A 20,964-nucleotide genomic window follows, 5' to 3' on the forward strand; every position below is an offset into this window, starting at 1 on the left:
GACATTGGCCCCGCCTCTCGACTGCCATTGGCCAACGCGAGTCCCGCCCCCGTCCCCCTGCGAAGCCAGGTCGAGCCGCGGACTCCGGAGACTAGAGCCGGCGGTGAGCGGAGTGGGCCATGCGCCGCAGCCTCTGGCTTGGCCTGGCCTGGCTGCTGCTGGCGCGTGCGCCCAGTGCTGCGGGGACTCCGAGCGCGCCCAGGAGGCCGCGCAGCTACCCGCACCTGGAAGGCGACGTGCGCTGGAGGCGCCTATTCTCCTCCACCCAATTCTTCTTGCGCGTGGACCCCGGCGGCCGGGTGCTGGGCACCCGCTGGCGCCACGGCCAGGACAGTAAGTGCGCTGGGGCGGCCGGCCGGAGAGGGCGGCGGGGGCACAGTATTGACAAAGGGTGTGCTGACCAAGTCATTCCCCAGCTCGGGCCTGTTTCCTCTGCCCTAAGGTGGGTGCAACCCACTGGGTAAGAGGGAGGGTGGGGCACTCAAGGCTTCTGGCTTCCTGCAGACAAGGGTCTGAACGGTATAGTTCTGAGAGGGGGTCGCCAGAGTACAGGAGGGAAATGGGCAGCAGGGAGGGTTGCAGTGGTCCAGCTGGGTCAGGGGTGGACACTCAACTCTGGGCTCCTGACACTGAAGTCATTAAGTACCTATGTTGATGTGACTCCTGTGTCTTCCCAGACACCCCGTGTGACAGGTGAAAGAACCCAGGCACAGAGAGGGAAACGAGCTACAGAGGGTCCCACCAAGCAGGGGAGGTGGAGCTGAGGCTCACAGTGACAGGAAGCCCCACTGTCTCTGCTTTTGGGCTGTGGCCTCTGGGCCCTGCTCAGCAAGTGTGAAATATGTACGGCAGGAGGAGAGGCCGGGCACAGAGGAGACTGGGCACTGGGAGACCGGGGGTCACTTCACACAGCTGCCGGGTCTGGGCAGGGGGCAAGCTGGTCACTGGCACCTGAATCACCACATCAGGATACATAATCACCCCTGCCCTTCACGGAGGCTTTCATCTGGGGCTCCAAGGCCCTGAGGCAGCACGCGGGGAGGGCAATGACAGGGGACTGGCCAGGCAGGTCCATCCATGGTAGCATGGCCAGGCGGGGTGGCCTCAGGCTGGCGGAGAGAGCTGGCTCTGCCAGGCGACCTGGAGTGGGCACTGCTTCCCTTGAGCTTCTGCCCCATCTGGACAGGGGTGGGGTGATGGAGGACAGGTGGCTCTGTGAACGGGCTCTTCTTACTGAATTGGAGGTTGCTGATGGCACCGCAGTGCACTGTGGCATGTGGGTCCCTGCCCTCACAGCGGGCCATGTGGGTCAGGAAGGGGTCTGGCGGCCTCTCTGGGAAGGTGGTGAGCCTTGGATGGTGACCAGGAGCTGACCGTGCACATGGGCTGTGCACCTGGCCCTGGAGGGCGAGTGGCGTGGCAGTGGAGGTGGTACTGCCACCTCACAGGCTTTGGCCTCCATGTCCAGAACAACAGCTGGAGGGCAGTGCCTGGAGTCGGCCCTTGGCGCCATGCCCAGGCACAGTGTGAGGGTCCTCGCTGTGCCTCTACTGGACGGGGCTGCACTCATGGTGCAGGCCCTGTCCAGTGACCCACTGACAGGCTGCTGTGGTGGCCCCTCTGGGGAGTCAGTACAGGCAGCACCTCCGTCCAGGGCTGCCAGGGCAGCAGCGGGCTCCCTGGAACAGGGCAGGAAGTGCGCCTGCGGAGAGGGAGCCAGGCCTCTGTGGCTCTACGGGGCCTAGCTGCCCTTCTGGCCCTCAGCAGTTGGCCAAGGGCTGCCGATCGCGAGCTGCTGTAAGCACATACAGACCCAAGGAGTCCTGGGCGGCTCAAGCCGAGCCTGGTTCCCAGCCTTGTGCCTGAGCTGAAGGACATGGACAGGGATGCCCGGCTCCTGAGCAGCCTGCCTGGGCAGGCGCACAGTAGGGGTGCAGATGAGTGGAGGATGAGGCAGGGCCTACGTGGAGAGATGGTTAGTGGGAGTGGAAGCTGGTGGTGGCCCTGACCAGCCCCTCTGTGCAGGTGTTGTGGAGATCCGCTCTGTCCACGTGGGCACCGTGGCCATCAAGGCTGTGCATTCAGGCTTCTACGTGGCTATGAGCCGTCAGGGCCACCTCTATGGGTCGGTGAGTACCGGGTGGTGGTGGGCCGGGGTGGGCAGAGGGCAGCGTCAGCTGGCCTCACGCACCGCCCTCAGCGGGTCTGCCGTGTGGACTGCAGGTTCCTGGAGCGCATCGAGGAGAACGGCTACAACACCTACGCCTCACTCCGCTGGCGCCACCGGGGCCGGCCCATGTTCCTGGCACTGGACGCACGGGGGGTTCCCCGGCAAGGCATGCGCACAAGGCGGCATCACCTGTCCACCCACTTCCTGCCCGTCCTGGTCTCCTGAAGCCCTTTGAGGTCTGCTGACAGACCTGGAGGCTGGGGCAGGAAGGAGGGCCCCCAGGGCACCTGAGACAGGTGGCAGGGGCCAGGCTGCAGGGCGTTCGGCTCACTCATCCTGAGCTCTAACTGGGTGCCTACCGGGGGGCCTCACTGGGTCCCCCAGGCTGGGGGAGGCAGATGGCAAGCTGGGTCCACGGCCCAGCATGAGGAGGAGCACATCCAGGATGAAGGCACGCCCAGGCCAGGCTGAGGAGGAGTGCCCGGATGGGAGCTGGCAAGGGCAAAGGCTGAGGGGTGCACGGGGCGGCTGTGGGCAGCAAGGAGGGGCAGGCCTGCAGGGCCCAGCGCAGTGTGCGTGGGACGTTCGCCCCACCACCAGGCAGCCATGCTGCCAGGACAGCAGCCCAGACGTCCAGGCCTCACCCCCAGGGCCTGTGGACATGGCACTTCCCAGGGCAAGGGGCTCTGGGGGGGATCAGGGGAGGAGAGCCGAGTGGGGCCACCCAGGGGTCCTCCTGAGAAGAGGCAGGAGGGCCAAAGTCAGAGGCCCTGGAAAAGGCTGCACGGCTGGCTCTGGGCTGGAGGAGGGGGAGGGGGACGGCCCCTGGGCCTCAGGAGGATCTAGTCCTGCCACGCTTGGGTTTAGCCCGGGCAGCCCACATTGCCTGCCACCCAGAACTGTTTGACAATAAACGTCTCAGCCTATCAGATGCTGTCGTGTGTCACAGCAGCAGGACACACACAGATGCCATCATCCCAGCCTCCTGCCTCTTGGGATGGGTAGGGGCTGCCAAGGGGCTTTGGATCTTCACCCTCCACTGATGGGCCCTGGGGACGGCACACCCAGCAGCCAGTCCTCACTGTGTTCCTCCTGGCTGGGCATGGGACCGGAACTGCCTACACAGGTGGCAGCTTCGGCCACCAGAGGCGACAGCATTCAGAAGCTAAGCCTCGGGTCCCCACAGGCTGCGCAACTCAAAGCTCCCATTTCTGCCAGGAGCGAGCCCAGCTGTGGAGCTGCCCCCCACCAGGGCAGATGGTGGCCTGGGTCTGCACTGGCTGCCAGCACCCGCTGCCAGCACAGGGTGCTCCAGGATCAGAGCTCCGTCTCACCCACGAGGCCCCACGTGCCTCCCAGGTAGGGGTTGACTGTGGGCTGCTTCTGCCAGCCTCCCTTCTCCGCGCTGCCACGGCATCCACCAGGTCAGGCCACCGTGGTGTCCTTCCAGTCACAGAAGCCCAGAAAGCACCCAGCAGGCGTGGGGCAGGCGAAGCCCTCGACTGTCCACGATCCCTGGTACTGGGGCCTCGGGGTCATGGGACTCCAGGGCACTCCACCACCTGGGCAGCAGAGGCTGCTATACAGGCCATACTGGCTGCCCAGTGCCATGGATGGTCCTGAGGACGCACACCTGAGGGCTGGAACAGAGGCCCTGCCTGACTTCCTGGAGCACTGGTTCCAGTTACACAGTTCTGCCACCGAATGCCACTTGGCCTTTCTGGACCACTCCACTCGATGTCCACGGCCTGCTCTGTGGTCAGGAGGCGTGCAGCCCCTGGGCTCCCGGGGGAGGCACGGCCCCACAGGACAGCACCCTCGCCCTGCCAGCCGCTCAGGCCCTCTGGACACACAGGCGCGAAGGAAAACGCCGAGCCACCGGCTCCTCTTTCAAGTAGGTGTATTTTAAATAGCTTTCAAGATACACATATTTTTTCCCTTTAAAAAACGTCTGTTAGAGCAGTTTTGTTCCTGGTTCTGCTGGTCACCCTTGTGGTCCCGAGGCCGGTGCTCGATGTGCGGTCCGAGGCCCCGTGGTCCGTCCAGGTGGCACACGCGGCCCTGGCGGAGCAGCTGCACAGATCATGCGTGGCCGCGCGAGAGCTAAAACGTCCATTTATTTCAAAGCAGTAATAATTTAAAATCATAAAAACCTTTCCACCGTTGAACGTTTGGAGGGTGAGGTTAGAGATGGGACAGAAGGCTGGTGCCCTGCAGGGGACATGTGGCCCACACCCCTCCATGCAGGGAGCAGCTGGGCACGGATGTCCCTCCAGGGCTGCGTGGCTGGGGCTGGCTGAGCTCTGGTCCCCTGGAGAGCCGGGTCCCCGAGCCTGGCGCGCAGCCTGGGGCCTGCCGGAGCTGCGCAGAGGCCTGGGAGCTGGAGCTGGCACCAGCTCAGGAGTTGCTCGTGGCGTTCTCGTTGCTGGGAGAGGAGGACGAGGAGGACGAGGAGGAGGAGGAGAAGCTCACCCCAGTCAGGCCCGGGGGGTTGGTGGCCGTGTTCTGTCCGGTGAGGCTCTTGCGGCAGACAGGGCAGCTGTCGTGCTTTGTGGGGACAGAGGTGAGGCGGGGAGTTAGAGGCTGGCGCCCCCAGGGCGGGCGCGGGCAGCGGGTGGGCTCACCTGCTCCAGCCAGGGCACGATGCAGCCGTTGTGGAACAGGTGGTTGCAGGGCAGCTGCCGCACACTCTCGCCCAGCGCGTAGTCGTCCTTGCACACGGGGCACTCGAGCCCAGAGCCTGTGGGACAGGCAGGGCCAGGTGGGTCCAGGCCCCCGTGGGCCCCACCCCAGCAGGAGCACCTAGGCCCTGGGCACCAAGGCCAAGAAGAGCATACCTACGTGCTCCTCGGTGACGGGGACGGTGGGCAGGGCCTGGATCTTCTCCTTGTCTGCGGGAGGGGGGCCCGTGTTTTCAAACTGGTTGAGGAGCTGAAAGACAAGAGGTGAGTGCCAGGAGCTCCAAGGCCAGGCACCCCAGGGAGCAGGCACCCCCGGCCAAGGGGCAAGGCTGGAGGACCTACAAGAGCATCAGGGTGTGGTCCCGGGCTGGCTGGGCCCCGGGTTCTGCCAGGGAGGTGGCTGTGCCCACTGCTGCCTCGACTACCTACTGGCTGCTCAGGGTCCCAGTCCACTCATAGTATGGGTGGTACCCAGGCAAGAAAGAAAGAGAGCGGGCCCCCAGGGCAGATCTAGCACCTTGGTCCACGGGATGTCAGGTCGTAACAGGCAAGAGGCGAGATACAGGGACCTCCAGGGTGGTCTCTGCAAGAGGAGACCATGCCCTGCCTTCTCTGGATGAACCCCCAAATGCTGGGTGCAGTCACCCTGTACCTGTGTGATGATGGCATCCAGGCCGTTGGCCCCCCAGGCGTAGTCCATTGGGTTGGAGTGCAGGACGCCCCTGGGGGCGAGAGGCCAGGTCAGGAGGCCAGGGGTGGGCAGGTGTGCCCCCCACCCCCTGCTACTCACCAGGGGCCCAGGCCCAAGTTGGGGATGGTGGCCGGAGTGATGATGCCGTTGACCAACTGCTGGATGATCCTGGAAGAGAGGGGGCAGGTCACACACCCATGGGAGTCGGGTCTGTACCAGCACCCAGAGATGACCCATCAGGGCTCAGGTGGAGAAAAAAAACACGAAAAGAACCCAGCACAGCCTCCTGCTGAGGTCCGGGGAAGCGAGCCGTTCCATCCGCATTGCACAGTGGCCTGGGCAGCCCAGACGTGCTGTAACACAACTCCTCAAGCCGGGGCCAGCTGCAGCCCCAACCTGGCACGGTCCTGCCTCCAAAGTGCAGTGTGGGGCTCAACTCCCCTGGGGTGAGGAGAGCCAGGCTTCTGGGAGGAGGGGCTGTCAGAAGGGCCAGGCCAGCCCTGCTCCTGAAACCGTGGACCCCCCCGGACTGCAAGGCCAGGCCTTCTTTCACAGGAGCCTGGCAAGAAGCCCAGGCTTCAGCAGAACACGTGCCTACGTCCAAGGGCCTGAACAACCCATCTCGCTGAGCGGGGCCCTCTCTGGCCACCCCCAGGCCCCCTCACCCTTCCAGCGTGGGGACGCCTTCGTGCCGGCCGGTGGCCCGCCTGGCGGTGAGGCGGGCTCGGGGCTGCCGGGCGCCATACCGGTGCCGGGACTGGTGTTCTCTCTCCCTCCGGCTCTCAGGGTCCCTGCTGTCATCGGCCTGTGCCCCAGGAGGGAACGTGGGGATCTCAAAGCTGTCGTCAAAGATGCCAAAAGCAAACTGTCCGTAGCCCTGGGGCAGCGTGAACAGGTGCTGGTCCACGTTCTGGAGAGGGAAGCAGGACCTGAGCCTGTGTGGTCTGCTCAGGGCCCCACACACAGAGGCAAGGAGCCCTGGGACAGACAGGCAGATGAAAGGCAGGTACGACAGTGGGGCTGTCAAATCCACCTGGGCGGCCCAAGGACCCTGCCCACAGCCTCTAGGCCATCACCTTTCCATGTCCTCAAGGAGGAGGACAGGCCCGTGCCCCTGCACCCACTCACTGCCCATACCTAGCCCTTGTGGGGCCTGTCTCCGGGGGGCATGCACCTCCTGCAGGTGGGCCCATCCCAGGCATAGGGGCTCCATGAGCCAGGGAGGGTCCAGCCTGCTTAGAACTCACCCCAGCAGGCGGGACACAGGCAGACAGTGACATGTGGACACGAGACTAAGCAGATGAGGGATGCAAGAGGCAGGGGACCAGGAGCCAAGCTGGGTGGGCCAATGGCAGAATGACAATGGCTGAAGCCCCAGGGACCTGGAATTCCTACTCACCTCAAACGGCTGCCGGCTCTGGTCAGCGGGGGCCGTGGAGGGAGCGGAACCGTTTTCTGTATTCCTGGGGAGAGAAGGTGCTTGTCGGCAGAAGCCAGCAGCCCTTGCCATCCCTTAGGGCACACAGCCATCCTCCAAGTCAGGAAAGAGGAACACAGCACCAGAGGCACTGGCACCTCCCGTCTCAGGACTCCACCACGTGCTCAAGTGACAACAGTACCCCAACCACCGTCAGCAGCTCACACCAGCTCCAGCGTTAATCCGCCTTCTGTCCCCACCACAGCGAACGTGGGTGTCTGTGTGGGTGCCATCCCCATGAGGTGAGGGAGGCGGTGAGGTGGGCACACATACACTGACCAAGTGCCACGAGGCTATCGTCCCTTTGCCTTGAGGCGTGTGTCCTGAAAGTAGGGACCCCAGGCCTGGCAGGTGTGCGACCCCCCCCCACTCTCCCAGCACACCACCACGAGCTGTGCTATGCTACCTGGTCTCTTCTGGAAGCTCCTCGATAAAACCAGACTCACACCTGGGGCAGATGTAATCCTGCAGGAGAGAGGAGCAAGAGTCACCATGAACGCCCTCCATCAGCAAACCCCCCTTTGCTAGAGCAAGCGCAGGCTACAGTCCTCAAGAGCCACTCCTGGCCTGTGGTCATGGAGGACTGGGGGATACAGGAGGCCCAGGGGTGTGTGTTCCTGCTGGCCACATAGCTGGCTGCAGCGAAAGACTCCCCCTATGGCCTCAATGACCCAAGCCACCTGTTGGATGCTCCTGGAGGCCAGGCCCAGGTTTTTCTGGTGGTCTCCTGTCCCGGAGTGACCCAGACTCAGCAGGCGTCCCAATGACAGAGGTCCTGGGGCCTCCTGGGAGGGGCACACTCAGACACAGGAGCTACAGACCCATAGTGGCACCCCAGCACTGGCAGCCAGGTGGGCAGCCTGCTGCGCTGGGGGCATAGATGATGCTGTGATGTCCTGGAAGGGAAGCCAAGGACCCACTCTGGGGATGGCAGGCTCTTGAGTCCCAAGACCAGGCTCATGGCTCCCTGTGACAAACCCCAGCCACACTCAGATCAGGCAGGCCCATGTCAGCTGAGGTGCCCTACAGTTCAAACAGGAAGACAAGTCTGTTGGCCTGGTGGCTCCCACACCTCCCAGACTTGGCCGGCCCCAGAGCTCTCTCAGGTCACTGCAGCCCACACCGTAGCCCTGGAAATCAGGCAACCTCCTCTTCTCGGCCAAGGATCACTTGTCACTGGGGCCATGCAGCCTGTGGGCACATGTCCCATAGGGTCCCCAGGCCACGGTGGCTGTACACTGTGCCTGCCACACTTTCCTATCAGACCCAAAGCCACCTCTGCAGGCTTGACCCAAGCTCCTCCCCATGACCTGTATCATCAGCCCTAGCCAAGACTGGCCAGCTGCCCCTTGTCCAGAGCAGCCAAGGTCCCAGCCAGAGGCAGCTTGTGCCCAGTGCTGACACCCTCCTAGCCCTGCACTGTCCATTCTGCCACAACTGCCTCCCCCTAAGTGTCCATCTGGACAACATTCTGCAGGGGCCACCCTCACCAGCCCTGCTGCTTGGCCACTTCTGTTCCTCACAAGCCTCTGTCAGGATGACGGACCCTGGCTGTGTGCCCACTTACTCCTCCCCTGGAGGTGGGGAGAGGGATAGGCACCAATCCTGCCCAGTGAAGATATGTACAACCATGTGTCCATGCCACATCCCTTCATTCAGGTAACGCTTGTACAATACACACACAGAGAGCCCTCAGCCAGGCACCACAGGGAAGCTGGGGAAACTGAGCCAAGAGATGAGAGGGCCACAGTGCTGAATGCCTTTATGGGTCTCTGAGGAAGCCCACCACTCTGTTTCTCTTTTTACGTATTATTACTATTATTTTTTAGCTGTTGATGGGCCTATTTATATGTAGTGCTGAGAATCGAATCTAGTGCCTCACGCATGCTAGGCAAGCGCTCTACCACTGAGTTATAACCCCGGCCCACACCACTACTCTTCATGCAGAATAATAATGCAGACTTCTCAGCTGAGCATGGTGTGCATGGGGAGATGTGGACGCCCAACTCTCTCCATAGCCCCAGGGGTGCATGTGACACTCCTCCTGTCCTTTTCTTCTTAGACCTAGCAGCTGCCACCAAGACTCGCATCTGCATCATGTCCGTCTCACAGCATGTGTGAACCCTGCACCAAGGACACGAGGCTCCTGGTACAGGCCAGAAGAACACCAGGAGAGCAAAGCTGCTACTCAGCACAGATCTGCTGTGAGGGCTTTTGCACACCTGCAACTGCACTCAGGGCACCTGGTGGGATGGTGTCCACTGCACACAGGCCCCAAAGGCACTGAAGCCCAGTGGCACCTAACTCCACCTTCCAGGATTCTCTGGCTGATCTACCACCGACAGGCACCTTGCATGTGCCACTATACAGAAGGCTCAGGGTGTGGAGGCCCTGGGACTGCAGGGGTGGCTCTGCCCAGGACCCCAGGTCAAGTTGCCCTCCTGGGCACAAACAGAAGAGTGCTGATGTGGGCAGAACCCTGAAAGGAAAAATTTAGCCTACAGTTGTCCTACCCACCCCAGCCATGACTCCCTGGGCATCCCCGACGCTCCACCCACCACCAGGTGCTGGGCTTACAGAATACTGCTGGGAGGCAGTTTCCACTACCCTCCCCACAGAACCACCACAGGACACTGGACAGACACTGTGAAGAGGAACAGGAATCTACCACAGCTTACAGCACACAGCAGGGCACACTCAATAGGCCAATGGATGTCGGGCAAAAACAGATGCACACCTGGGGTGGGGAGAGAAGGGGACAGAGGCTCCCAGAGACTTCCAGAGTCCAAGAAGAGCCGTCAGTGACAATAACAGCTGCCCCCACTGCCCCTGGCTCACCCCTGGCCTTCCTTGTCCACCCATCCATCTCAGAGGCTGCATCACCCACTAGTTTACACCTCTAGGAGGCAGCAGGCTTGTCAATGGGGTTGGGGAATGCCAGGTGGTCAGGCCTACACCACTTCCCCTCCCCAGGTGGCACAAAGAGACCCAAGGACTCTCACTAAAGAAAGTCCCTCCATTTACACCTGTCTGCCCTGGCTCGGGCCACAGGGTGCTGTGAGGGAGGAGGCCAGAGAGGCCAGCACTGGGCAGGTGCCTGCCCACAGGGTGCTCCACATCCATGCCCTGTGTGTCATCCTGCCTGTACCAAATCTGGGAGGAGTCTGGGCCTGTGTACCTGCCCTGGAGGCCTCCAGCTAGCCAGGCTGGTTCCTGCTCCACCTAAGCTGAGCAGTCCTGACGCCCAGATGCTCCCTGCACTGCCTCTCAGTCAGAGCCAACAAGAGCACCCGCCCACCTGTCTGCACAGTCCCCTCCACCAGGGAGACAGGCCAGGTACTGGCCACCTGCACACATGCTCCTTGCCCCCTAACTCCAATTCACTGAACAGGCCAGGATGTTGAGAAGTGGTGTAGCTGTTGGGGCCTCAGCCTGACTCAGAGAAGCCCCCTAGAGCAGGCTCAAGGACCACAGCAGCTCAGGGCTTGAGATGGTAACCTTATGACAGCAGCCCATCCCTGTCATCAGGAAGCAGACATTTCCTAACAACCAGCCAAGAGTCTGAGCCGCAGCAGACACCTCAGAACTGACTACAACGTGGGCAAGCTCCTCTTTGGGGTGTCAGGGACAGGCTGGGACTTTCCCAGGTTGACAGACCCCTCCCAGGGCACCAGGTATGCCAGTCCCAGTACACAGCAGTTCTGCCACAGCCAGCTGGCCACTGATTGAGTCCCACCACAGCCCACAGGCAGGCATCCTCAAGACCAGTCACCACACCCGAGCCCACACCTCCTCCCCACTGTTACTGGTTCTTATGAAATTTTGCCAAGGTCTGACTTAGTGTTTGTCAGGCCCTGGGCCAGTCTATAAACCCTGTAAGGTAAAAGACCACATTGGATTGCTGTGACTAGAGGAATGTCCTTACCAGGTCTGGTGACAGTCAGAGGAGGTCAGGGTCCTCCTTGCCCAAAGCCACAGTCAGGAAGCAGCCACACCATGTGGGCCCCAGGAAGCCCAGGAAGGCAGACCAAGAATACAGCTGGGTCAGGTCAGCTCCATACACTGCACCCACCCTGCCCCGGGCTCCATCCCCCAAGACAGGATCTGTCCTGGGTCTCGCAGCAGCTACAAGGGACAGCACTGTCACTAAGCCAGTCCTGCCTGCCACAAACAGAAAGGCAGGGACAGTGAAAGCTAGAGCTGGAACAAGACTCCAGGAAGATGGGATGGAAGAGAGGCAACTCTCAGCTCGGGTCTGTGCCGTGCCCAGACTTTACCTCCCTCTCCTTCTAGGGAGAGGGTAAGCCCCTGGCCTCCAGAAGCCCGCTGCCTCTCTCCGCTCCAGGACCTCCGGGACCCTCCTCCAGGGTCCCTCCCCTCAGGGAACTCCGAAGGCCCATTGGTCAGGGAGTACCACCCCCAGGAGGTAGGAGACAAGCAGGGTGTAGCTATGGCAGCTCCACAACCCTCGGCACCCAAGGCCCCTTCCCCTCAGAGACCCCTCAACCCCCTGCACCTCCCCCTACCCGGCTCCCTCTGAGTCGCTGGAGAGTGCGTAGGGCGAAAAGAGGAGGGCCACATGCCACTTCTCTGGGAGCCACCGCAGGCTTCAGTTTTCCCACCCGAAACGCAGAATGGCCACTTTCCCCACCAGCCTGGGCAGGGAGAGGGCGGACTGAAGCAGGAACGGCCTGCCCACCTACTGACTCCAAGGCCGGGCGACGCCGAGCCCACCCGACACCCTGGTCCGAAGGAGCAGGAAGCGCCCCGGGCGCACCCAGGCCGGGCCCCTTGGGCGACGGGGCGGCGCTCTCGGGGACCCTCGGCGCCCCGGCCCGAGGCTGACCTCGCCTCAAACACCTGCCATCGGCAGCTGCCGGACCCGGTCGGCGCCTGGGTCCCAGTGGCCGGGCCCACGCGGCCAGCGCAGCGAGGCGCGCCCCCGCAGCCCGGCCACGCGCTCGGCGAACATCCCCCGGCGCCGCTCCGGGCCCGGCTCCCCACGGCGGCCGCCCAGGGCCCGCATCCTCCCGAGCCGGGGCCAGGCGCCCCCGCCTGCGGCTCCCCGCGGCGCTCGGCCTCCGGGTCTCGGGCTGCGCCGCAGTGCCGCGCTTGCGGACCGGTGCCCGGGCTCTCGGCAGCGGCTGGGTCGCCCGCCCGCCGAGCCGCCGCGTCCCCGCCCCCGGAGCGGGGCTCAGCCGCACCGCACGAGCCTCCGCGGAGAGGACCCGCGCCGGCGCCGCCGGGCCTCGGTTTCCCCGCCGGGCCCGGCCCCCCGCCCGCCGCGGCCTGCCCAGGCTCGCGCGTACCGGCCCGCCCGCCCGGGCCTCACCGGCAGGCGCGGCACGATCTCCACCGAGCAGCAGTGGCAGAAGTACCGTCCGGGCTGCGGCGACGCCTCGGCCATGGCCCGCCGCCGCCTCCGCGCCGCCCGCCCCCCGCGCGGCGCCCGCCGCCGGCCGTTTGCTGCTCCCTCGCCGGCCGACGCGCCCGCGCACGCTCACGCACGGCACGCACACTCACGCACGGCGTGGAGCGGACCAGCGGCGCGGGAAGCGCGCTTGGCGGGTGGAGGCGCGGGCGACGGTGGCCGCTGAGGGGCAAACTAGGAACGGCTGTCAAATTTGACTCCGGACGGCGGGGAGGAGCCAGACTGGAGGCTGCAGAGGCGGTCAGGGGGCGGGGACTGAGTGGGGTGGGGCCGAGTCACCTTGGCAACCTGGGTCTCCCCTGGGGCAGGTCACTGCGGTACCCCTCCTCCTCCTTTTCCACCTCCTCCTGCCTTTTCTTCTCCACTCGCTCCTTTTCCTCCTCTCCTCTTGCTCTTTTTCTCCCTTTCCTCCTGCTCTTCCTCCTTCAGCTCCTCCTACTCTTCTCCTTCCTCCTGATCCTCCTCTATTCTCCCCTTCCCCCTGTTCTTACTCTTCCTCCCCTCTAACTCTTCCCCTGTTTTCCTCTTCCTCCTCCTTCTTCCTCCGCCTGCTCCTCCCCTTTCTTCCCCCTTGCCTCCTCCTCCACTCTCTCCCTCCTCCTGCTCTTGCTATTCCTCCTCCTAACCTGGGAAGACACTGGACTCCCTCTGTACTTCTCTCCCATTTGCCCTTCTCCTCCAGGTGCACCATTCCTCAGGCTATGGCCGGACTTCTGCCTCTTCTCTCTGCAGTTTTCTGATGCCCAGAACAAGAGTAGCTCTTGTTCCCACCTGAGAACTGTGAGGTCCTGCTCCAGCAGAAGGACTTCTGTGTCTCCTTCCCAGCTGCACCCAGGCTGTGCTTGGTTGGCACCCAGTTGTGAATCCATTAACACTGGTGGAATGAATGCAGCCAAGGACACTCCTGGATGGAAGGAGGACCCCTCCAAGCCTACCCATTGCCCATCCCTCAGTGTGACCCCTGGGACAGGAGACGCTGAGGTCCTGTTCCCACGATGCTCTTGGGGCCCAGGCCTCAGTGCCTCTGGGTACAGAGGAGCAGGAAACTTAATTTGGGAGGGGTCTCAAATTAATCAGCAGAGCTATGCCATCATCCACTGCAGGCCAGCCTAATGGTGGGTTTATTTCTCTATTCATGCACCAAAACAGTCATTGAGCACCTACTGCATACCAGACCTTATGTGTGCTGGATGCATGCAAACATTCCCAGCCCCATAAGGCTGGAATCTTAGGGTGACCCTTCCTCTGCATGGGGAGAAAAGGAGTGCTTCCTGGGGGACAGAGAAACTGGGTAGTTTTCTGGAACCAATGCACTGTCCCCAGGAAGCACTCCTTTTCTCAGGTTTGAGGAATGAACAGGAGTTGGTTGAAGAGGGCATTGGATTTCCTGGTAACCCTCTTAACCACGCCTATAAAGGCAATTACAAGCTATTCCTGCGCTGACCACCAGAGGGCGCACCGTTCCCGGGACTCCAGCTACCTCTCCAGGACCAAGGCTGGGATGTCTTAAGCTCCAAACCAGGCCCGGCCTGCCCGGCTCCAGGGTCATTTCACACCAGCACACATTAATCAGAGTTTTCTGAGGCCCTGCCCATGTGGCACCCTACAGTGGTGAGGCCTTCAGGCTGTGGGTCCCAATTCAGCTTCCACCAACCATCCACTGGCTGCAATTGAGCAAGTGGCTTGAGGTCCCCGAGCAGATGGCAGAGCCTGCCTGGAAGGGTCCTCCTTGGTCCTCAGGGGCCCTGTTGGGTGGTCAGAACGGCCTTGGTGCAGCCTGCCCTTCCCAGGTCCCTTCCCTTTCCTAGCTTCTCAGGGGCTCCCTGGGAGCTCCACCACATGGCCTCTGCAGCGCAGAGCCCTCTTCCTTCCTGGGTAGGAAGGACATCTCCCAACATTTAGGGCCCACCCCATCACACAGGAGGGGCCCCACAGATTCTGAAATGAATCAGTGAGAGCCTCCCATGCGGGGCCCAGGCGGCTTCCTGGGGCCTCAATGGGAACACAAGTGCTAGAAAACTGAGGGTCCATCGTGCATCCTGCAGGGCATCGAATCCTCTCCAAGGCCCCAACATGTGGAGACCCTAAGATCCCGCTGCACACATGAGGGGGTAGCACTAGCTCAGGTCACCAGACGTATGGAACTGCCCCCGCCTCCAATTCCTGGCAAGTCAACCCTGGAGAAGTGGAGGCTCCTGCCGGCAGGTGCCCTCTGGTAACCAGCCAGCCTCCTGGTTAGGCTTCCCTGGCTGCAGATGAGACAGGCTCCGAGGGATCGCGGGGGATTCCCAGGGCAGAGGTCTCCTGTCCTTCCGCAGTGTCCCCGTCCCCGCAGGGCCGGAACACCCGACCGTAGTTGAGAGTTTGCGTTGTGACCTTTAATTACACAAGTTGAATGAAGTCTCTGTTTCCATTTTCACTTGTATTTGTAGCACTTATTGGCAAGTTTCTGATTTCTCATTTCATTCGTCTTTTTGTTTTTTACTTTGTTGAGACTTCGGTTTTGTGGCTTTTGCTTATTTTTAACTTGTTCGAGTGCTTTTCTGGCTTGTGGTTTTGGTCTGACTGTGGGTGCGTCTTCCCTGGGTGGGGTTTGGTGGTGGTTCGGCAGGGTTTCTGTTTGCTTTGTTTTTCTTGCATGGAGATAAGCACACCCAGCAAGGGGCTTCAGACTTTGAGCTCAGCTCAGGGGGACCCTGAAGCCACCTGCACCCAGACCCAGGCTGGGAGCTGAAGCCTGCACATCCCCACCCCAGAGGTGGTCTGAGAGCCCGGCTGCACAGGTCGACCGCCCGTCCTCCTGCTTGCTGAAGCCCAGGGAGTAAGATGTCAGAGGGGGTCTGGGAGGCCCACGGGAGTCGGGGGTATCTGGAGTCTCTCAGCTCCATGACGCTAGAGCATTGCTGACTTTATTGAAATGATTTCCTGCAGAAAAGTTGCAAGAAAGCACAAAGGGCCCACGCCCTGTGCCTGTGGCCAGCTGCCCACCATCTGCCATGTTGCTCTGGGACTGTGTCTTTGTGGAAACTGGGGATGGCGTTGCTGCTCCTCATCTCAAATGCATGGGTGTGCCTCTGGGACCCAGGGGACCCTTGGCTGAATCTGCTCCCACTGTACGGGCGCACCCCCACCTCAGAACACCCCGCCATCTGTGTCTGCAGGCTGGGCACAGCCTCTCCATGCTCTTGTCATCAGGGACACTCCTGGGCCATGAACTGCAGGGCTGGGGCTCAGGACAGGACATGAACTCCTAGTGAGTTACCTTCCCATTCAAGTCCCGTCCCACAAACACTCCAGACCCAAAGATGAGAGAAGGAAGCTTCAAAACAGGCCACAGGAACAGGGAGAAGCCCAGCGGCCTGGAGGGGCTGACAGTGGGGCCTCACTGCGTCCACCACTGCATCCCCCCAGTAGGCCCCACTGCATCCCCCCAGTAGGCCCCACTGCATCCACCCAGTAGGCCCCACTGCATCCCCAGTAGGCCCCACTGCATCCACCCAGTAGGCCCCACTGCATACACCACTGCATACACCATAGTAGGCCTCACTGCATCCCCCCAGTAGGCCTCACTGAATACACCACTGCATCCACCACAGTAGGCCCCACTGCATCCACCCAGTAGGCCCCACTGCATCCACCCAGTAGGCCCCACTGCATCCCCCAGTAGGCCCCACTGCATCCCCCCAGTAGGCCCCACTGCATACACCACTGCATACACCATAGTAGGCCCCACTGCATCCCCCAGTAGGCCCCACTGCATCCCCCAGTAGGCCCCACTGCATCCACCCCAGTAGGCCCCACTGCATACACCACTGCATACACCATAGTAGGCCCCACTGCATCCACCCAGTAGGCCCCACTGCATCCCCCAGTAGGCCCCACTGCATCCACCCCAGTAGGCCCCACTGCATACACCACTGCATACACCATAGTAGGCCTCACTGCATCCCCCCAGTAGGCCTCACTGAATACACCACTGCATCCACCACAGTAGGCCCCACTGCATCCACCCAGTAGGCCCCACTGCATACACCACTGCATACACCATAGTAGGCCCCACTGCATCCCCCCAGTAGGCCTCACTGAATACACCACTGCATCCACCACAGTAGGCCCCACTGCATCCACCCAGTAGGCTCCACTGCATCCCCCAGTAGGCCTCACTGCATACACCACTGCATACACCATAGTAGGCCCCACTGCATCCACTCAGTAGGCCTCACTGCATACACCACTGCATCCACCACAGTAGGCCCCACTGCATCCACCCAGTAGGTCCCACTGCATCCCCCCAGTAGGCCTCACTGCATCCACCCCAGTAGGCCCCACTGCATCTACCCCAGTAGGCCCCACTGCATCCACCCCAGTAGGCCTCACTGCATCCACCCCAGTAGGCCCCACTGCATCCCCCCAGTAGGCCTCACTGCATACACCACTGCATACACCACAGTAGGCCTCACTGCATCCACCCAGTAGGCCCCACTGCATCCACCCAGTAGGCCCCACTGCATACACCACTGCATATACCACAGTAGGCCTCACTGCATACACCACAGTAGGCCCCCTGCATACACTCCAGTAGGCCTCACTGAATCCACCACTGCATACCCCACAGTAGGCCCCACGCATACACCACCTCATACACCACAGTAGGCCTCACTGCACACACCACCGCATACACCACAGTAGGCCCCACTGCACACACCACTGCATACACCACGTGCCACCTGCACCTTCTCTGTTCCTGGTTGTCCTGGGCTGAAAGAAAACTGTTTCCCATTTCTTGGGAAACTAAGGCCCACCCAAAAAGGCAGCTTATGGGCCTGACTTCAGCTGCCTCCTGGGATAGAAGGTGGGGGCTCTGCACCTCTTGTCCTGGCAGGGACAACCCAAACCGTACTCTACTCGGCACTGATGGAGCCCAGGATGGAATTCTGAGCTCCTAAAGTGGAGGCCAGGGGATCTGTGCTGTTTTCAGTTTCTGGGCTTGCAGCATGTTACAGCAGCAAACAGCAAACTGATACTGGCCACCTAAGGGTCACAGAAGACATGGTCTGAACACTGCCACCTGCCAAAGCTGGGTCATGTGGCCTCCACACCAAGACTAGGGCAGGAATGACTGACGGCACTGTGGCCTGCTGTGGACATCAGCAGTAAGGGTGGGCCCTGTCCTCTGGGACCAGCAGGATTACCTGATTCTTGTTCAGACTGGGTCCACCATCACAGAGCGGAAGCAGCAGGGGTGTGGTGAGGACATGGGGGGCTGGGTGGAAGAGTTACAGTGGAAAGGGCTAGACTGTGCAGGCCCAGCAGGCAGAGTCCTGAACTGGAGCTGAACAACCTCGACTCCACCTTGTGGCCCTGGGAGCCACAGGTACTGTTACAGCTTGGGACATCTGTGACAAGACAAGGCCTGGCCCCCTCCAGGATGTCCCTGCACTGCCCCATGGCCATCAGCTTCGTGGGCCCATCACCAGCAAAGCTAGGCCCCTAGGAGCCCAAAGGCTTTGGGCTCCCATTTAGGGGCTGCTGATCATGAACTCCTGTGGAGGCCACCACAAGTGTCCTCTGGCTTGAGGAACGTGGTACCATGACCCACACCCTGGAGGCAGAGGTGGGGACGCAAGAGTGTGGCTCCTACCACCCATGCTGCTCTGGGTCCTATGAGTTCTGCTTGAATACAATGTAAGCTGATTTATTGGAAAAGTGGTTTTCTCAGCTGAGTGACCAAAACTCAGTTTAAAGTGGTTTCATATTATTGTGGAGGAGTTCGGGCATAGCTGGATCCAGGTCCTCGAATATCACAGGGAATGGCTGGGGCTCCTAGAAGCTCTGAGTCTTGCTGGGCTGCCCTCTTCCTCACCACTGGCAGGAGCCAGCTGCCACCCAGCAGGAAGTGGATACCCCTTTCCCAGCAAAAGTTCTAGGGGGCTCCTCACGAATTGGTGGGCCTGAGTGGATGCTGACTCTTGGAGCAGTTGGCTGGACTGCGGGAGGTGATGCTCCAAAGGGAAACAAGAGGGCTGGACATCACCACCCAGTCTAGAGCAGGGAAGGCCCGTCCCCAGTTCAGCACACAGGTCCTAGGACCTCACTTACCTCGAACTGACACCAGTCCCAGCTCAGTGGGGCTGGGAGACTCCAAGAAAGAGACTCCCTCCCAGTGTTGCAGTGGACAGGAGCCTGGGTTCAGGCCATGCCCCCTGTGTACCAGCCACTGCCTGTGTCTGGCAGAAACCTCTGGTCCTGGGGTCTGTGCCCACTTTGCAGATGGAGCCTGCAGCCAGAGGCCCAGAGCCTCCTGCTGTCCCCCAGCAGCCACGGGTGGGCTGCTCCCAGTGGTGGAGGCAGACGCCCCACCATGGTCAGGCTGGCTGAGAACCAGGTATCGGCAGAGCCGTGTCCCTTCAGTAGCTCCCCGGGGGCTGCTCCACAGCTCTTCCAGTCTCAGAGGCCACCCACACTCTGGTCTGAGGTCCCTTCTTCCACGATCACTTCCAGCAATGGCTGCCAAGACCCTCTCTGCCCCACGTCTCTAACCATAGCAGAAAGGATGTCTACTTTGAGGACCCTCAGTGACAGGAGGCCCACCTGGGCCATCTGGGAAACCCTCTTCTCCTGAAGGTCCTGAACCGCATTCCAGCAGAGCGCCTCATGGCCTCGGGGTCAGGGTCTGGCCTGATGTCCTGGTGCAGCTGTGCTGCCCACTGCCCTCGGGTGGCGCTTCTGAGTTGCAGCGTGCTCCTCCATCCCTTCTGTGGCCAGCCCACCAGCCGCAGCCCAACTCTCGGGTCTCAGTGTCCCTGCTGATCTCCCTCAGCAGTCGGGGCACCTCCAGCTTCAGGTACCCTCCCAGCATCTGCCAGGCCCTGGACTGTCCGGTTGCTGGCCAGGCCTGGGGGAGAGAAGCCTGGAAGGTGCGCAGAGGCACAGGGAGTCGTGCCTGGCGTCTGAGCCGAGGAGGGTCTACAGAGTAGGGTAGGAAGTGGGAGGCAGGGGGAGGCTGGCGAGGACGCGGAGGCTTAAAGAGAAGGGCAGAACGGGGCGGGGGGGGGCAAAGGTGTCTGGCACGGGGGTCTCAGGAGGAGGGGTCCCCCACTTGCTCGAGGTCCCAGTACACAGGCCAGAGAGCAGGCTGGAGGGGCCCTGAACCCACGCCAACCAGACAATGACCCTTTGATTTGCCCAGCCCAGATGGCAGAGCCCTAGCAGGGTCAGGTCTCGGCCACGGTCACACTGTCCAGCCCCCACACACCCTCAGTGAGAACACAGGGTCCCATCCCTGCCCACTCCCCAACCTCAGAGAATCTCTGGGGGACTGCCAGAGGCCAAGGCCAGGTCAGAACAGGAGGGTATTTCTGCACTAGGGCAGAAACTTGGCCCTTGGCCACTGGCTAGGGGACAGCCATCAGGATGGGCAGCTAAGGCCTGCGCCAGGGTCTGGGTGTGGCTCCTGGTGGGGCAGAGCTCTTACTGCAGGACAGACTTGTCCTATGGCTCCAGGGAGCCTCAGTTTCCCCACTGGAGGAGGGGGAGAGAGCAGGAATGGAGGCCCAGGGTGGGGTGCCCAGAGACTCAGCTTTTTAACGTCCTTGAGAGCGCTCACCTCTCCCAGCCTAGGTTAGGCTACTTGTCTGCATAATTTGGAGGGACCACATCCCGCCCAACATGAGAAGCCAGGCCTGGGTCAGCCTTGGTCACTGTGGGACTCCGGCACCCTGCAGGGTCTCTCCTGCTGCCACTAATTATCTCAGAAGCACAAGCGACTCCACAGAACCCACACACACTTGAGGGGTGTCCTGACCATTCTGGAATGCCCCCACACTAGATGGAATCAGCTCCAAAAAGAATGGTAAGGAACACCTCTGCTCAGGCCACCTGGGAGGGCGAGAAGACCCTCTAAAACCTACCAATGTGACTGTGTAGCCTGCGCTGCTGCTGGCCCGGGGTTGGCACCAGCAGTGGACCAGAAGCTGTGGACCCTGGTGAGAAGGCCGCTGCTGTTGTCTTGTTCTGGGAGCAACTGTCTGGGGATCTCTCCTGCTGCACCCCTCCACCTGTCCTTCCCCTAATTACTTGCTGGTTTGTCTATTGGTCAATGGCCAGGTGGTGGGTAGATTGCAGGAGTGAACAGAGCAGAAACTGTCTAAGCCACACTGAGGCTACGAAGGCACCCTCTTGCCAATCCCAAGGTGGTGTCCAGCTCCCCAGACCTGAACCTGTAGTTCAAAGCCACAGCCATGCAACCAAAGACTCCCCAGCCTGACCTGACACCTGGAGGCTGCCACCGGTTCCCACCTCCAATTCACCTCATAGGAAATTTGTCCCCTGACCCCCAATACACGCCTATCTTCCCAGACCAACTCTCTGGCTCCCAGATGGGACCTGGGCCCTCCCCCAGTTGCCACCCCAGGCAGGCCCGGCCCTGCACCGCGCGGGACACGTCCGGTCCCCGCCACCCGCGCCGCGCCCCGCCCCGCCGCCGGCCCCGCCTGCGGGCCGCGGGACCTTTAT

General features: G+C 61.7%; 2 protein-coding genes across 3 annotated transcripts; one reads left to right on the forward strand and one right to left on the reverse strand.

Annotated features, from left to right (window-relative positions):
- Window positions 1–70: 70 nt before the first annotated feature.
- On the forward strand, window positions 71–4,281 carry FGF22 (fibroblast growth factor 22). 2 transcript variants are annotated; one of them, XM_081285362.1, is made up of 3 exons: window positions 71–333; window positions 2,026–2,129; window positions 2,201–4,281. In XM_081285362.1, the coding sequence occupies exons 1-3, from the start codon at window positions 120–122 to the stop codon at window positions 2,393–2,395; spliced, it is 513 nt and encodes a 170-aa protein (XP_081141488.1). In that variant the 5' UTR covers window positions 71–119; the 3' UTR covers window positions 2,396–4,281. The 2 variants fall into 2 exon arrangements, with proteins under 2 accessions (XP_081141488.1, XP_081141489.1); XM_081285363.1 differs by having other exon boundaries at window positions 2,224–4,281.
- On the reverse strand, window positions 4,054–12,520 carry RNF126 (ring finger protein 126). The gene is made up of 9 exons (XM_081285361.1): window positions 12,352–12,520; window positions 7,426–7,484; window positions 6,942–7,005; window positions 6,208–6,452; window positions 5,642–5,710; window positions 5,504–5,573; window positions 5,008–5,101; window positions 4,795–4,910; window positions 4,054–4,717 (listed from the first exon to the last, which is right to left on the reverse strand). The coding sequence occupies exons 1-9, from the start codon at window positions 12,424–12,426 to the stop codon at window positions 4,568–4,570; spliced, it is 942 nt and encodes a 313-aa protein (XP_081141487.1). The 5' UTR covers window positions 12,427–12,520; the 3' UTR covers window positions 4,054–4,567.
- Window positions 12,521–20,964: the final 8,444 nt, after the last annotated feature.

This window comes from Spermophilus citellus, assembly GCF_964194105.1.
Source record: "Spermophilus citellus genome assembly, chromosome: 3".
Taxonomy (NCBI): Eukaryota; Metazoa; Chordata; class Mammalia; order Rodentia; family Sciuridae; genus Spermophilus; species Spermophilus citellus.

Bases quoted from the DNA above. Each gene is read 5' to 3' on its own strand.
- RNF126 (XM_081285361.1), bottom strand. From the start codon at position 12,426: ATGGCCGAGGCGTCGCCGCAGCCCGGACGGTACTTCTGCCACTGCTGC. The intron at 7,006-7,425 runs GTAGCATAGCAC...TTCTCTCCCCAG, and splicing joins GAGCTTCCAGAAGAGACCAG to GAATACAGAAAACGGTTCCG. The intron at 6,453-6,941 runs GTGAGTAGGAAT...TTCCCTCTCCAG, and splicing joins AGAGCCGGCAGCCGTTTGAG to AACGTGGACCAGCACCTGTT.
- FGF22 (XM_081285362.1), top strand. From the start codon at position 120: ATGCGCCGCAGCCTCTGGCTTGGCCTGGCCTGGCTGCTGCTGGCGCGT. The intron at 334-2,025 runs GTAAGTGCGCTG...CCCTCTGTGCAG, and splicing joins CTGGCGCCACGGCCAGGACA to GTGTTGTGGAGATCCGCTCT. The intron at 2,130-2,200 runs GTGAGTACCGGG...CACCGCCCTCAG, and splicing joins AGGGCCACCTCTATGGGTCG to CGGGTCTGCCGTGTGGACTG.